A 13,487-nucleotide genomic window follows, 5' to 3' on the forward strand; every position below is an offset into this window, starting at 1 on the left:
CTGGTCAATTCAATTATTGTTACAAAACTATGCTTATAGCCATTCTGTAATGCATCAGTAAGCCATTATATAAGACTATGTTGATTAAATATAAATATTATAAATAATAAAACCCAAGGTTAAAAGACAAATGCAAAATACAAACATGTTAATATCATTATTGTACCAGACAAATGCACACAGGACAACAACATTTTACATCTTGCATGTAGGTGCATATTATACTTAATTGCAACATACACATTTCAAGTAGCTACTGGAGCAGCAGTATATCCAAATTTAATTTAATTTTTTATTTTCGTATATATAGGACTAAATTAACTAACTAAACTAACTAACTAAAAACTGAATTGGCTACTCTTGAATTGACTACAACTGTGGTTTTTAGTGAATAAACTTCTATCCAGCACTTTCACCACAATATGAAACGTTATAGCTTTTTAACAGAAATAATAATAATAATTATTAAGAATACAAATGACACGGATATTAACGATTTAAATCAAATATATTTCCTTATTAGAGTAAATTATAAATGAAATCGAGGAAATGCGTCGAAAGTGCGTTACTCGATGTTAAAAAAGATAAACATTCAGCAGGCAGCAGTGGATCTGCAGCTGTTCCTGCTCTGTCTGTCTCCCTTTTATACACAGATTATGGTCTGCCTCTCCAACGCGAACAATAAAGCAACACAATCGGTGTTTCGTTCTTTTTTTGTCGCCGTCCTTTTCTTTGCGGAATAAGTTAGCTAAATTCTGCTACTCCATCTAACGTTAGCTAGCATGCTAACGTAACATTGACTTTTCCTCCCAACGACGAAGAAGAGGAAGGACACATAATGTGACACATTCCCGATGGCTTCATCTTATGCAGTTGAAAAAGGTTTGAAATTCATGTTATAAACCGTTGCTGCATTTCAGCTGGACACTGGTTTATACAACTCTAAAGCTTGCTAATAATTAGCCATATTTACAACAGGGATAACAACAGTCTTAGACTGATTCGATCAATAGGACAAACCAGTGTTTTGATGGGATAAACTAAAATGCTATACTATTGTAATGTTAGATGATATAATGGTGGGAAAATACATCCCCAATTGCTTCATTCGAATATGCTATTTCATATGACATTTCTTTTCATCTCTCCTGTTCATTATAACAAAATCACTTCAAATCTCAGTTGTCCCCTGACGACATCCCAGGTATATCCAAACTATCGGTTCCTTTGGTAAAGTATATGGTATAAGATATGTCTCCTCAGCAGTTAACTATCTATGCCTTTTTTACTTTATAGCAACATGGTGTGAAGGTGACACATGTCTCGCTCCTGACCCAAAAGACGGCTCACTCCGGAAATCTACCATTAAAAGACTCACCTCCACCTCTCATGAGAATGATACCACAGCATGGGTGGTATTCACTGAGCTGGATAAAGATGCCAAAGAAGAAGAAGAAGAAGAAGAGGAGAAAGCTGTACCGGTCTCAAAACTCATGAGACCAAGCATGAATGACTTCAGCCAGGAGAAACCTTGGTTTCCCAGCAGCGTCATAGACACCAGGCTATGTGTCCCCTTCGAGTTAAGGGACGTTGACGGGGACAGAGTCCCCTACACCATCAACAGATACCTGAGGGATTACCAGAGAGAAGGTATCAGGTTCATTTACAACAATTACATCAGTTCCCGAGGTTGTATCCTGGGGGATGACATGGGCCTGGGAAAAACTGTACAGGTACAAAGTACATTAGCCGCACATACATTTTCCAAATCGTTTTAACGTCCTCGTCATTTTTCTCACATGCCCATTTCCCCACCCCTATGATCTTTTCTCAGGTCATTGGATTCCTTGCTGCTGTATTGCACAAAACGGGCACATGGGAGGACATCAAGAACAACAGACCACAGTTTCTGCAGAGTCAGATACCCTCCAAGCAAAGTAAACCCAGCAAAGTGAGTATCGAAATATGCGAGTTACAAACAGGCATTTCATGTGTTATCCAAAATTAGTATTGTTTATTAAGTTGTTCTTTTTAAACTAGGCACGTCCAATCAGCTAGCAGCAGTATTTATTTTTCATCCTCAAAATTTTGGTATATCCACGATCCGGTCTAGGTGTTCCTCATTGTGGCCCCTCTGTCAGTGCTTTATAACTGGAAGGATGAGCTGGACACATGGGGTCACTTCCAGTGTGTGGTGGTGCACGGGCTGAAGAAAGAAGAGGAGCTGGCTCGCATCCCAAATGGGCGCATCGAGATCGCTCTCACCACCTACGAAACTCTGCGCCTGTGTCTGGATCAGTTTAATAGGTAGGAACCATGCTCAACACACATTCAACATACACAATGACATGTTTCCTGTATACAATGTATTCCTTAAATATGTGATACATTTTTTTTCTCAATTTTTTTATACACCATTGCCTTTTCTTTTGCAGCATAGACTGGTCTGTTGTGGTGGTGGATGAGGCCCACAAGATTAAAAATCCAAACTCTCAGATCACTCAGGCAATGAAGGATCTGAAGTGTAAGGTAAGACGGTTTTTAATTGCGTTGTTTAACTCGACTTTGTGTGCTAAAGCGGTGGATTGAATTGATTGAATTGTATCCCAGTCAAGATGAGCTGCTAAAACCTTTTGATTCTAGCTTTGCACTCATGTTTTCATTAGATCAGAGTTGGTCTGACTGGCACCGTCTTACAGAACAACCTTGAAGAGCTGTGGTGTGTCATGGACTGGTAGGTAGAGAGACGTTTATATTACAACGTATTTGTCATTTGCATACTTAAAAGAACACGTCAGTCATTTTGTTCCCTTTTGAAGAAGGGATGTGATTTCTGAAAACAGTTTTTAGCATTAATGTACTCTGTATTCTATTTAGGGCCGTACCTGGTTGTCTGGACAGCTTAGGCCATTTCAAGAACAAGTACTCTGATCCAATTGAAAAAGGGCAGAGGCACAGCGCAACCAAACGTACCCTAGCTACTGGGAGGAAGGCTGTCAGAGCCCTGGTGAAGATGATTTCCCACTTGTTCCTCAGAAGGACAAAAGCTCTCATCAGAGAACAACTGCCCAAGAAGTATGACCGGGTAAATTTGTTGAAGTTCAACTATACTTCAACCCATCATCATGACATGCAGATCAACATGCAGATCTTTCTATGATGTTGGAAAGCCACATTCAAAGATCTCTGTGTTTTCTCCTAGGTGGTGTATTGCTCTCTGACGGATTTTCAGCAGACTGTGTATCAGACCGTGCTGGACACGGAAGATGTGACGTTGATGCTGAGGTCTTCAGAGAAATGTGACTGTCAAAGTGGACGTAGCCGCATAAGCTGCTGCTATAAAGTCAGTGCAACACTTTCACCGCTGTGTGCCTTTGCATGCTGTGAATTGTTACCGGCTTCAATTTGCAAGGATTGAATTGTTTTTTTTAATGTATCTGACATGAGCGAGCGAATAATATTTTTGTGGGGTCAGATTGAAATTTAAAATGCAGCGTCATGTGGGCGAAAGAATGAAAGATTAAACGCACTAATACGATTTCTTTCCTTGCAGACAAACACAGAAGGTGTGAAAATGAAGGGGTTGTACTTCAGTTACTTGGCCATATTGAGGAAGGTTGCAAACCATGTCGCTCTGCTGCAGTCCACTGCAGGCGTCAGCAAGAAACAGGTAGCCCTTTAACTGATTTACTATCCGGGTTCATTCGAAAGAGCTGTCATGGACAGTTTTTCCTGACTGAGGTCAGAACTCCTATGACTGGATTGTGTCCCCCAGGAGAAATATGTTGGTGCCATCTGTGCAAACGTATTCCAGAAGATTCCAGACTTTGTGCAGAGATGCAAAGACAAAGCGTTCGAAGCCCTGTCGGACCCGATGTACAGCGGAAAGATGAAGGTTTGGATTGTTGGAAGAGAGGCTCTGTCACCTCATCATTGGCTGTTTCACTGGGGTTTGACAAATCTGTTTTCTTCTCAGGTTTTGCAGAAGCTGCTGAAATATTACCTGCAAAGGCGAGACAAAGTGCTTCTTTTTTCACTCTCAACCAAGGTGAGGGCTGGGTTTGTATGGGCAGCTGGCGTTTGCAAGCGTGGTTGTGGAGATGTACTGTATTTTGTGTGAGACTAGTTAAATCGTGCAGCAATGGAAGAGTTGCTCTTCTCTTTGTCCAAAACTGCCATTCAGAGCAGCTAACAAGTTTGTAATGGAATTAACCAGCTGACCTGGCTACGAGTTGCTGATTGGCTGTTGGGGGAGGCCACTGGCGACTTGGGTCGCAGACGAAGCCCGTCAGCCAGCTTGAGTCAACCTGAGCTACACTTCACAGCTTTGCAACCTTTTCCTGCAACGGTCTTAAGCGATTTCCAAGTCTTTGGTCTGAACTGGGTTACCTGTCAACAGAAATAAAGTAGTGCCAGGAGGGCATAGTTTTCTCCCTTAACCTTTGAGTCCATAAGTCAGGGCAGTCTGAGTTTTACAGATAATTACACTCTGCAGAGTCTGATGGTTACTGTCGCCTGAGACAGTAGGACAACATTCGTGGCCTCTTGAGGTCATATTTTCTATTTTGTTTTGCTTTTTTGGTAATCAGAGAGTCCGTTAAATGTTGATTGTGAAAGACCCGTGCAGTTGATCTATAAATGCCTATGCCTGGGGATATTCTGTTTATTTTGACTCTGGTGTTTGGAAACCCTTGGCGATGAGTGAATTCACATGATGCATGCAGAGCTGTCAGTATTTTGCATGGTTGATTAGTGTGCTTTGAACCTTCTTTCTGTATTGTTCTCTGTGATTTGAACCTGTCAGCTGTTGGATGTGCTGGAGAGCTACTGCATGGCAGAGGGGCTGGACTACAGCCGGTTGGACGGAGCCACCAAAGCCAAAGAGAGAGTGCAGATTGTCAAAGCGTTTAACAGCTCCTCTCACGTCAACCTCTGCCTGGTTTCCACCATGTTAGTCCAACAATAACAATCATTGGAGCAGTATTTTCTAAGTTTTCTATATTTTCAATACCAATAGTGGTGCTTATTTCATAGAACCGGCAGATAACTGGCTCTTTGTTCCATCAGGGCGGGTGGTCTTGGCCTTAATTTCGTGGGTGCCAATGTGGTTGTGCTCTTTGACCCCACATGGAACCCAGCCAATGACCTCCAAGCTATTGACAGGTAAGCTGTGGGCCACATCTCTACTTCACAGAGTATATTCTTCTGTTGCTGCTTCTCAGAGTAGCGCCCAGTAAAATGCACCTGGTCATATTCTCTGCTGGCCGATATCACATGCTACTGTTATTAATATGCACGATGCCGTTGTGTTGATGTGTTTGTGTCTCTCTTCAGGGCGTATCGTATTGGTCAGTGCAGGGACGTGACTGTTCTTCGGCTGATCTCATTGGGGACTGTGGAGGAGGTTATCTACCTCAGACAAGTTTACAAACAGGTACCAGATGAGATGATAATGGCTACTATTGCTCCTGGAAATGAGCTCAGTGCTCTCTATAAGTAATGCAATTTTCCTGTGCCGCCTTTCCCATCCGTCAGCAATTGCAATGCTCAGTTGTGGGCAGGGAGAGTTCGCGAAGGTACTTTGAGGCGGTGCAGGGTCATGGCGCCCACAAGGGGGAGCTCTTTGGGATCAAAAACCTCTTCCGGCTGCAGACCGAAGGGACGTGCCTCACCCGCAAGATACTAGAGGTTGGATGGCTTGCACGACTTTTACAGTTTGTTTGTTCAATCGGGGATGTGTTCTACTGTCTCAACCCACCTCGTCCCGGCTGATTCTTTTCACCAGCCACGATGCAAGGTCTCTCAAAACAGTCCACAAAGAATCTTTGGCGTTAACTCATATCTGGTCATAATGCACTCTTGATACTTAGTATTTTTGTTCTGATAGAGGAATTAGAGAGGCATTCTTTTTACTGTTTGTTTTATTTGTAAAATTGAAAACTAAAGGATGAATTGGTGCAATGATTTTTTTTTCCTCTATAAACGTGTGTCTCGCTTTCAGCGCGAAGGACAAGTGGAGGCCGGTGTGATGACCAGCAGCACACACTCGGGCGAGGAGAAGGAGGAGGAGGAGGAGACGACGAAGGAAGTTAGCGTGAGTAGCTCTGCTGTTTTTAGAGACCCAGAACATTAGGGCACTCATCTTCCCATCGCTCACTCCGTCTTCTCCCCCCGGGTGACCCACACACTCTCATGTGAAAGAGTAGATAACACAAAGACGGGACCTTCCTCTCTGTCACTCAACCAACTCACGCGATGTGATTTAAACGTTTTCTTTGCTTGAGCGTGTTGCTTTATTGCTTCCTCCTTTTCTTTATCTGGTAATGTTATATGTTATTCAAAAATGCCCCAACTATGATGACATTATGTCACTTACAGGGAGGAATTGAGGATCTGGCCCAAATCTTTCCCGTTGGTATCACATACTCGCCCTGCTTCAGGCTTTAAAGGTGGCTGTAAAAAGTTTGTAGTTTCCTTACAGCAGTTGTGGTTAGTTTGAGGCCGAGGCCGTTACAATTGATTCGCACGGGGCTTTTTATTAGAGTGGGAAAACGGTTGGAATATCTTAAGCAAATTGGAGCTCGCTAGCCTGTCTCACAGTATCATCTTTAGACTTAAAAGCTTCTATGAAGTATTAGACATGGTGACAGTGAGTGTTTGCAGAACATGAGTTTCTTTTAGCCTTTTTAAACTTGTAACAAATTGTATCCAACCAAACTGGCTACATTGAAGCAGACTATTGCTCCTATTTTTCGTTCAATACGAAAAATACAAACTTTAATATTTAATACTGTTCCAAAAAAACCAGTGCAAAAGATTTGTTGGATTTGGTATAATTGATGCCTAAAAGTTCTATATTTTTGGGGATTTTAGCACAACTAAGGGATGTGGTTCTAGCCTTGTGCTTCTCTCTTGGATGCTGTGTGAAACAGCTGGGTGCAATTACCGATCTGTCCTAATGGAGGAAGCAGACCACACTGAAGACTATCTTCTGCTTTTCAGCTATTTATTTACACAGTGATACCCGCTTATCATCCCGTTCCCAGCGAGGTCCTTTTTACAGGGCTGCTGCTCCACTGAGGCCTTTCAGATTCTTTCAAAAATACAGAATCCACTGGGGTGCCTTAACACGCACAGAGAAAGCCTTGAGGCGTGTAAGCACCAACATACACACCAGCACAGCCAAAATGGGGAAGAGTCATCCAGTTGGCACATTTCTGTGAAATAAGAATCACAGTTGGTGGCCGTTCCCATAAAGGCCCAATCTTTATAACTCCAGGAAATGTTATGACCCCTATGTTTTATTCTTGCTACTCCATGATGGGCGGGACATGTCACGTTGATTTCTATTATGATTTATTGTTGTGAACATCTGTTTTGTATCACAGTCGTCGCTGGTCCACTGAAAGATGGCACAAACAAGGGAATCTTTAACCCACATGTGGTATTGTGTAGCAAAATCATTTTCATACAGTTAATTAAAATGAACTCCGATAAATTCCTTGTTCTCACACAATTCACGTATTGTTCCGCTTTCTATGCCAATCTGTCGCTACTTTTCTCTAGCTGCTTGTTTTGCTCTTTTATTTAAGGGCCCTGAAGACTCAATGTCCACAGACGGCCCCGTAGCCAACAATGAGCAAGCAAAGGAGAAGAGAGGTGTGTCGAAGGGCCCCACGGGGGTGTTGGACTTCAGCAGTGGAAGTGAAGAGGATGAGGATGAGCAGGGTCTTAAGAGGAAGGCAACGAGCCCCAGTGTAATCAATGGCAACAGGGCTGGGAACTCTGCCGCTGGTCCTGGTCGAATGAGTCTCCTGCAGCACGGTTTCTCCAGGCTTCTCCAAAGGGTCAAAGGAAAACCCGAGTTAGCAGAAGGGGACAGTAGTCCGGATGTTGATGAAAGCCCCTCCGAGGAAGATTCTGAGGATCCAAAGATGCAGAGTACCTCGTCTGGCATTTGTCAGGACTCCAAATCCAGAAATGGTGCAATCTCTCCTCATAAAGTGGAATTGAAAAGGGGGGAGATCTCTAGTGGTTCAGACAGAGAAGACGGGGAGAATGGAGATAAGGGGAGACAAGAGAGGTTTCCTCTGTTGAAACAAAGTGATGATGCTGAAAGAAAGGGGCAGGGCCCGAAAGGATGGACAAATAAGAAAACAAGAGTGCACGAGGAAAGTGATACAAATTCCCCATCGGATGAAAAGAAACCTAAAAAGCTCAAAACTCGCGTTCCAAAAGTGCGCCGTTTTGACGGTCACTCGGATGAATCTGAGGACTTGGACGTAGAGGCAAAGACGTGGCCCAAGAGGGATGCTTTAAATTCAAATGGTACAGTAGGTTACCGTGGAAGAGAGGAACTGGAGTGCAACAGGAAGAGGAAAACTGCTAACGTAAGGGACGAGGCCAGACCCAAATTCACAGAAGACATAGAGACATACTCGTCTTCAGAAGATGAGCACACACCCGTTAAGAAAGGGAGATCCACAAGAGGTCGCCTCACATCTCCACAGACGGAACGATCCAGATTTGAGTCGACAAAAGATGAGCGAAGAGCATTCACACATCTAAGAAGCCAGGTGTCCCCGGTGTCCAAAGGAAAGAATGGAACTATTGACACTGTGCTAGGCGAGAGATCAATTTATGGATAACATTTATTATTATTTACTCCTACACTTTAGAATGGATTTGATCATTGATGATGTCCATTTCTGTTTTACAGGGGGGGTACACGAGGTGGCGTACACTCACTCCAACCAGCGCGTGGTGGGCGGGAGCAAAGCGGAGGAGAGGATCAGCAGGGCTGCTGTACGAGACGTGTTTGAGCGCAAGATGTACTCTCAGCTCCCGGCCAATCGCCTTCTTGGCACCCAAGAGGTACATAATGTCAAGACGTTCTGTCAGTCTGGTTCAGTGATTCTTCAATTATATGATATTGCATCCTACCATCTCAAATTCGATTTGGTGAATTCAATTACATCTGAAAAGCTCAACAGGAATGGTTTTTTTTTTTAGAAAAAATGGTAGGATTACTTTGTACTCCACAGACTTTGCATTAAACTGCCGTTTAGGCTTCCTTCTCTAAGAAAAGCATGTCTGGCAATGGCATATTGGCACGCAGAATAAGACTAGACCAGTACTGTGTCCGACACACACGCTCACTGTGACGGGAGGGGATTTGAACACATACGGCATGGGCGCAGGTTCATTTTGATCTGGGGTGTGACCATCCGTGTCCCCATGAGCCTGCACATCTCACTGTGCTGATGGGTGGGGAGCAATCCTCTGCCAGGATGAACATTTCTCGTTTGATTGCACCAGAGCCCGTCCCTGAGCCCACCACACAGTCAGCCGGGCTCCCTTCCTGTCAGACCGCTGAAGCCCAGTGTGGACCATCCAGTCACCTTCATCAGCAAGAGTGTGCACCACACCAGACACACCACCTTCATCATCGGAGAGACTCCCAAGGCCATACACAGGTACTGAATGAGTGTCAGAGGGGGGGGGGGGGTGAGGGGGGAGGGGGGAGCTGAGAGGGTAAAAAAAAATGCCATGGGTGAACTGAGGGAAATGTAAATTAAGACAAGGGGTGACTGAAAGGAATTCAGGCAAGTGGTTAAACGGAGGAAAGAGGCTGTAAAGAATAAGGTCGGAAGGCAGGAATTCTTCTCGGTGAAGCCAGTTTGACTTAATATTTATGATAAGATATGATCCCATTGACGGTGAAACCATTGTCCAGTGAACTATTTTGGCTACATATAACATGCTATTACGAGTGCAGTAATACTGCCCTGACGACTCTGAGAGACTCATTTGATGTTTGGAAGGCTTTGAAAATGGTTGAACGGAGTCATAATAGTATTTTTTCCGTTTAATTGCAGATCACCTCAGGTGAGGAAAGTCCCCGCTGTTGAGAAACAAAGTAAACAACTTTTGATTTCAGCAGGTGACAAACAAGCTGAGGTGCAGGTATGGGAACATTGCAATCAACACACCTACTTAAAAGTCCCAGTGTTTTTTTTTCCTTTTTGAAAACGTTTTATACTTTTCTTTTGGTTATAAGGGATTTTCTTTTTTCTTTTAAACAGGAAAATAAATGTAGTATTTCCCCAGAGAGTGTTTAGTCTGACATCATCAACAACAGGCATCCCATTGGAATGATCATTCCATCTCTTTACTGTCCAAAGTGTTTGACAGCTTTAAAATATCAATCAGAAATAATCAGACCTGTCATCTGTTGAAATTGAATCTGTGTATGCGTGTGTGGCCCTGTGTGTGTGTGTGTGTGTGTGTGTGTGTGTGTGTGTGTGTGTGTGTGTGTGTGTGTGTGTGTGTGTGTGTGTGTGTGTGTGTGTGTGTGTGTGTGTGTGTGTGTGTGTGTGTGTGTGTGTGTGTGTGTGTGTGTGTCTAACCAGGGACCACCTCTGAGCTTTCCCTCCTACCCACCTATTTCCCAGCACCATGCCAAAGATTACCCAGTAATGGTCAGGCCCAACAGTGCAAGAGTTTTTCCCCTCCACAACCACAGCCCTCCCGAGACGATCCAAAAATGATCGCCCGAGGTCTTTCCAAACCCACACCGCTGTACACACACACACGTCCTAACATGCATTTACGCACACGTGCAGACACACGTGTCCTGCTGCCCCCCCACCCCACCCTTGTATCTCCCCCCCCAGAGGCTCACCAGGGAGTGAAAAACACACAGTAGTTATATTATATCCCCTCAATTATGATTTAAATCCACATCATTTTGTGTTTTACTGCTGTTTCTTTCATTTATTGTTTTTTCCAGAGAAAGCCACAACTGATAATGGCCATCACCACCACATGCTGTATCACCAGGGACCAGTGACAGTATTTCTGTCCCCAAGTTTGGTCAGACAAGGGTTTTAATGACCGCCTCGGAGCTGAGGAAAAACATCTCACACATGGCTCTCTGAATATGAGCCAGAAGTCTGGGGAGAACTGTCCATCTTAGGCCATGCCTGACTGACCTGCAAAATGGCTGATTAACAATACAGGCCTTGTGCAATTCTTACTCTATGCTCACATGTGCCAGATTTTTAGACCTTGGACTAACTGTGCGTGTTTAACACGCTGTTAAATTCACGGGATATTAGCATGTGATATTAATTGCAAAAAAAGACTACTTGTTTTGTGCATGGATGGTTTCTCACACTCACTTCCGTCTTTGCGTCCTCGTTGTGCTTGTGTGTGCTGCAGGCAGCAGCTGGAAGAAATGGCAGAGAAATTCAACTTCCCCTCAGTCCATCAGTTTGCAGGGGAAGTTCTGAGAGGAAGCTCAACCCAGAGGCTGTCTTGGCTGCGAGAGTATTACACTTCACTGAACCTCCCCGACCTGGCCAGCACCGTCTCCAACAACTTCCCACAACCCGATTCAGCACAGAGCCCCTCTTCAGCTCTTACCTCCTCAACATCCTTGAAAGCCACCTCAAAATCCCACACGCAGAACCGAACCCCGCAAACGGATGTTCCAAGAGCCGAGAGAAGGCCTAAACACACGGACAAGAACCCTGAACCTAAAACTCCGGCTGAAGCCTCGCACGGTGTCTCTGTGCCACAGAAAAAGTCTCAACACCCACATCATGATGTTCCCCAATCCAAGACAAAGCAGATACACCCACACAATGATGTGGAATCAACCAAGAAAAAGCCAAATTTCCCTGAAAGGAATGTGCTAGAACCATTTAGTGATGTTCCGAGGCTTGAGGCAGAGGAGCAGGAGGAGACTGCCTGCAGTGCCAGAGGACATAAGAGGACAAAGAGGGGTAGTGTTTCTAGTTCTGGTGCCCTTGGAGCTGGTGGTGGTCTTGGCTTGGATGAGGCCAGCACCAGTGGTCTGGGGTCTGTGGAGGTCACGGCGTTCCAGAAGTGCACAGACAAGCGTATCCCTTCTTCTCCGGACCTCAGCCATGGCGGGTCCACCACGTCATCCAAACCCACCGCACGGGGGGGGGAGAAAGAGCAGAACGCACCTCGTCGTTCCCTCCTCACAGACCTGATAGGAGACACCTCCATCCTCGACGATCTGTTGAAACCCAAACACCGGGGTGCTCCAAAAGCACCCGCCGCCCTCTCCTCCGTGCCAGCGAGCACGCGTCTCACTACGCCGTCTCCGTCCGCAGACTCTCCAAACAAAGCACCCGGACTCCACGTGGTACCAAAGGGCAGTCGCAAAGACTTCTGGGACATCTTGAATGAGGGTAACGAGGAGAGCATCAACCGGTTAACGGACCCGGCGGAGGTGCAGAGGGTTTGTGTCAACACTAACTTTGCAGCTCGAGGTGGGTCTGGGAAACGTGAGAGCAAGAGTCTCTGGAAGACCAATGAGAAGTTCCTGTGGAAGAAATGATGCAACAATTAATAGTGTCAAGGTTTTCACTTCTGTACTTTTTACTTTTTCAGCTCTGAAGGGATATTTAAAGCAGTTTTTTTTCTGCTTTGGATTTTTAGATTTTATTCTTTTTAAATGTCTTTCTTTGCTGTCTATTCTTATTTGCCATAATAATTTAAAATCATCAGAGGCACTGTTACTCAAATAAAACAAAACTTTGTAATTGCCTAATTGTTCTGCTTCAAAACTTGCCGTCTTAACGTACACAACCTCTGGAAGGGAACTATATCATGTGAACACAGAGGCATTTGCTCAAAAGGTACAAAAGGTAGGAAATTTAAGCCAAGAAGAACAAATCTCAATGACCAAATAAGTCCTTTGTGGCTGCAACTAACAAGTCAATTAATTCATTGTTGTATTGCAAAAAAGTCAGAAAAAAAATGAAAAGGACAAATTGGAAAAGTCTCACATGGTGAAAGGTGGAACTATTGTATGATCATTTTTTCTTCCTCCAAAGATCCGGAGTGGGACTTCCCACCATGAGTGATCTGTGACAACGTCTCAAGTCACGTCTTGATGATGGGATATGATTTCATACCCCGGAGGAGAAATACCACCAAGGGGACAGCGTGGTTTTTCCACTTCTCCCATTAGTGTCTCCTCTCTTTTTGTCAAGGGCAGGGTGCGAAGTCTGTTTATACTTGGTGCCACTACAGCCTGGGTGTCTGTGAGTCTGTTCTGAACTTGACAGTCGGACGGAGCGGCCCCCCGGCGACGTGGGTTTATTTGCAGAAGTCGGACTGTGACACTGTGTTTGAATTGATTTGTAAAAAGCTGTGAATGGGGGCGTCGACCCGTGCTGACCCGGACCTCCGGTCCTCTTTGGCTCAGGTTTCCACACGTTCACTCTGCAATGTGTTAATAAGGTAAGCCATCTGTCGCTGATTGAGAAACTAGTGCATAAAACATTAAAGCAATACATAAAATACGTTAGAGTGATGGGAAAAAAATACATTTTTGAGTGTCATTTTTGTTTAAATGAATCACAAGTTTTAATTAAACTCTACAGTGGGCTGTGTGCATATCGGACCTTCAGATTTGATCGACGGCAACCAAACAACGCTGTCATCAA

The 13,487-nt window shown here is 44.4% G+C and overlaps 1 protein-coding gene across 4 annotated transcripts; it reads left to right on the forward strand.

Annotated features, from left to right (window-relative positions):
- The first annotated feature begins 579 nt into the window (after positions 1-579).
- On the forward strand, positions 580-12,569 carry ercc6l2 (excision repair cross-complementation group 6-like 2). Of its 4 annotated transcripts, none has more exons than XM_037483158.2 (20): positions 580-882; positions 1,297-1,733; positions 1,835-1,951; positions 2,114-2,307; positions 2,436-2,529; positions 2,667-2,734; positions 2,878-3,085; positions 3,203-3,343; positions 3,554-3,670; positions 3,776-3,895; positions 3,977-4,048; positions 4,805-4,950; positions 5,068-5,163; positions 5,335-5,434; positions 5,536-5,688; positions 6,002-6,094; positions 7,593-8,625; positions 8,720-8,874; positions 9,319-9,476; positions 11,224-12,569. In XM_037483158.2, exons 1-20 carry the CDS (start codon positions 855-857, stop codon positions 12,371-12,373), a joined length of 4,680 nt encoding a protein of 1,559 aa, XP_037339055.2. In that variant the 5' UTR covers positions 580-854; the 3' UTR covers positions 12,374-12,569. The 4 variants fall into 4 exon arrangements, with proteins under 4 accessions (XP_037339055.2, XP_037339058.2, XP_062418223.1 ...); XM_037483161.2 differs by having other exon boundaries at positions 10,413-11,364; XM_062562239.1 differs by lacking the exon at positions 11,224-12,569 and adding an exon at positions 9,879-10,374.
- Positions 12,570-13,487: the final 918 nt, after the last annotated feature.

Source organism: Pungitius pungitius, chromosome 5 (genome assembly GCF_949316345.1).
Source record: "Pungitius pungitius chromosome 5, fPunPun2.1, whole genome shotgun sequence".
Classification (NCBI taxonomy): domain Eukaryota; kingdom Metazoa; phylum Chordata; class Actinopteri; order Perciformes; family Gasterosteidae; genus Pungitius; species Pungitius pungitius.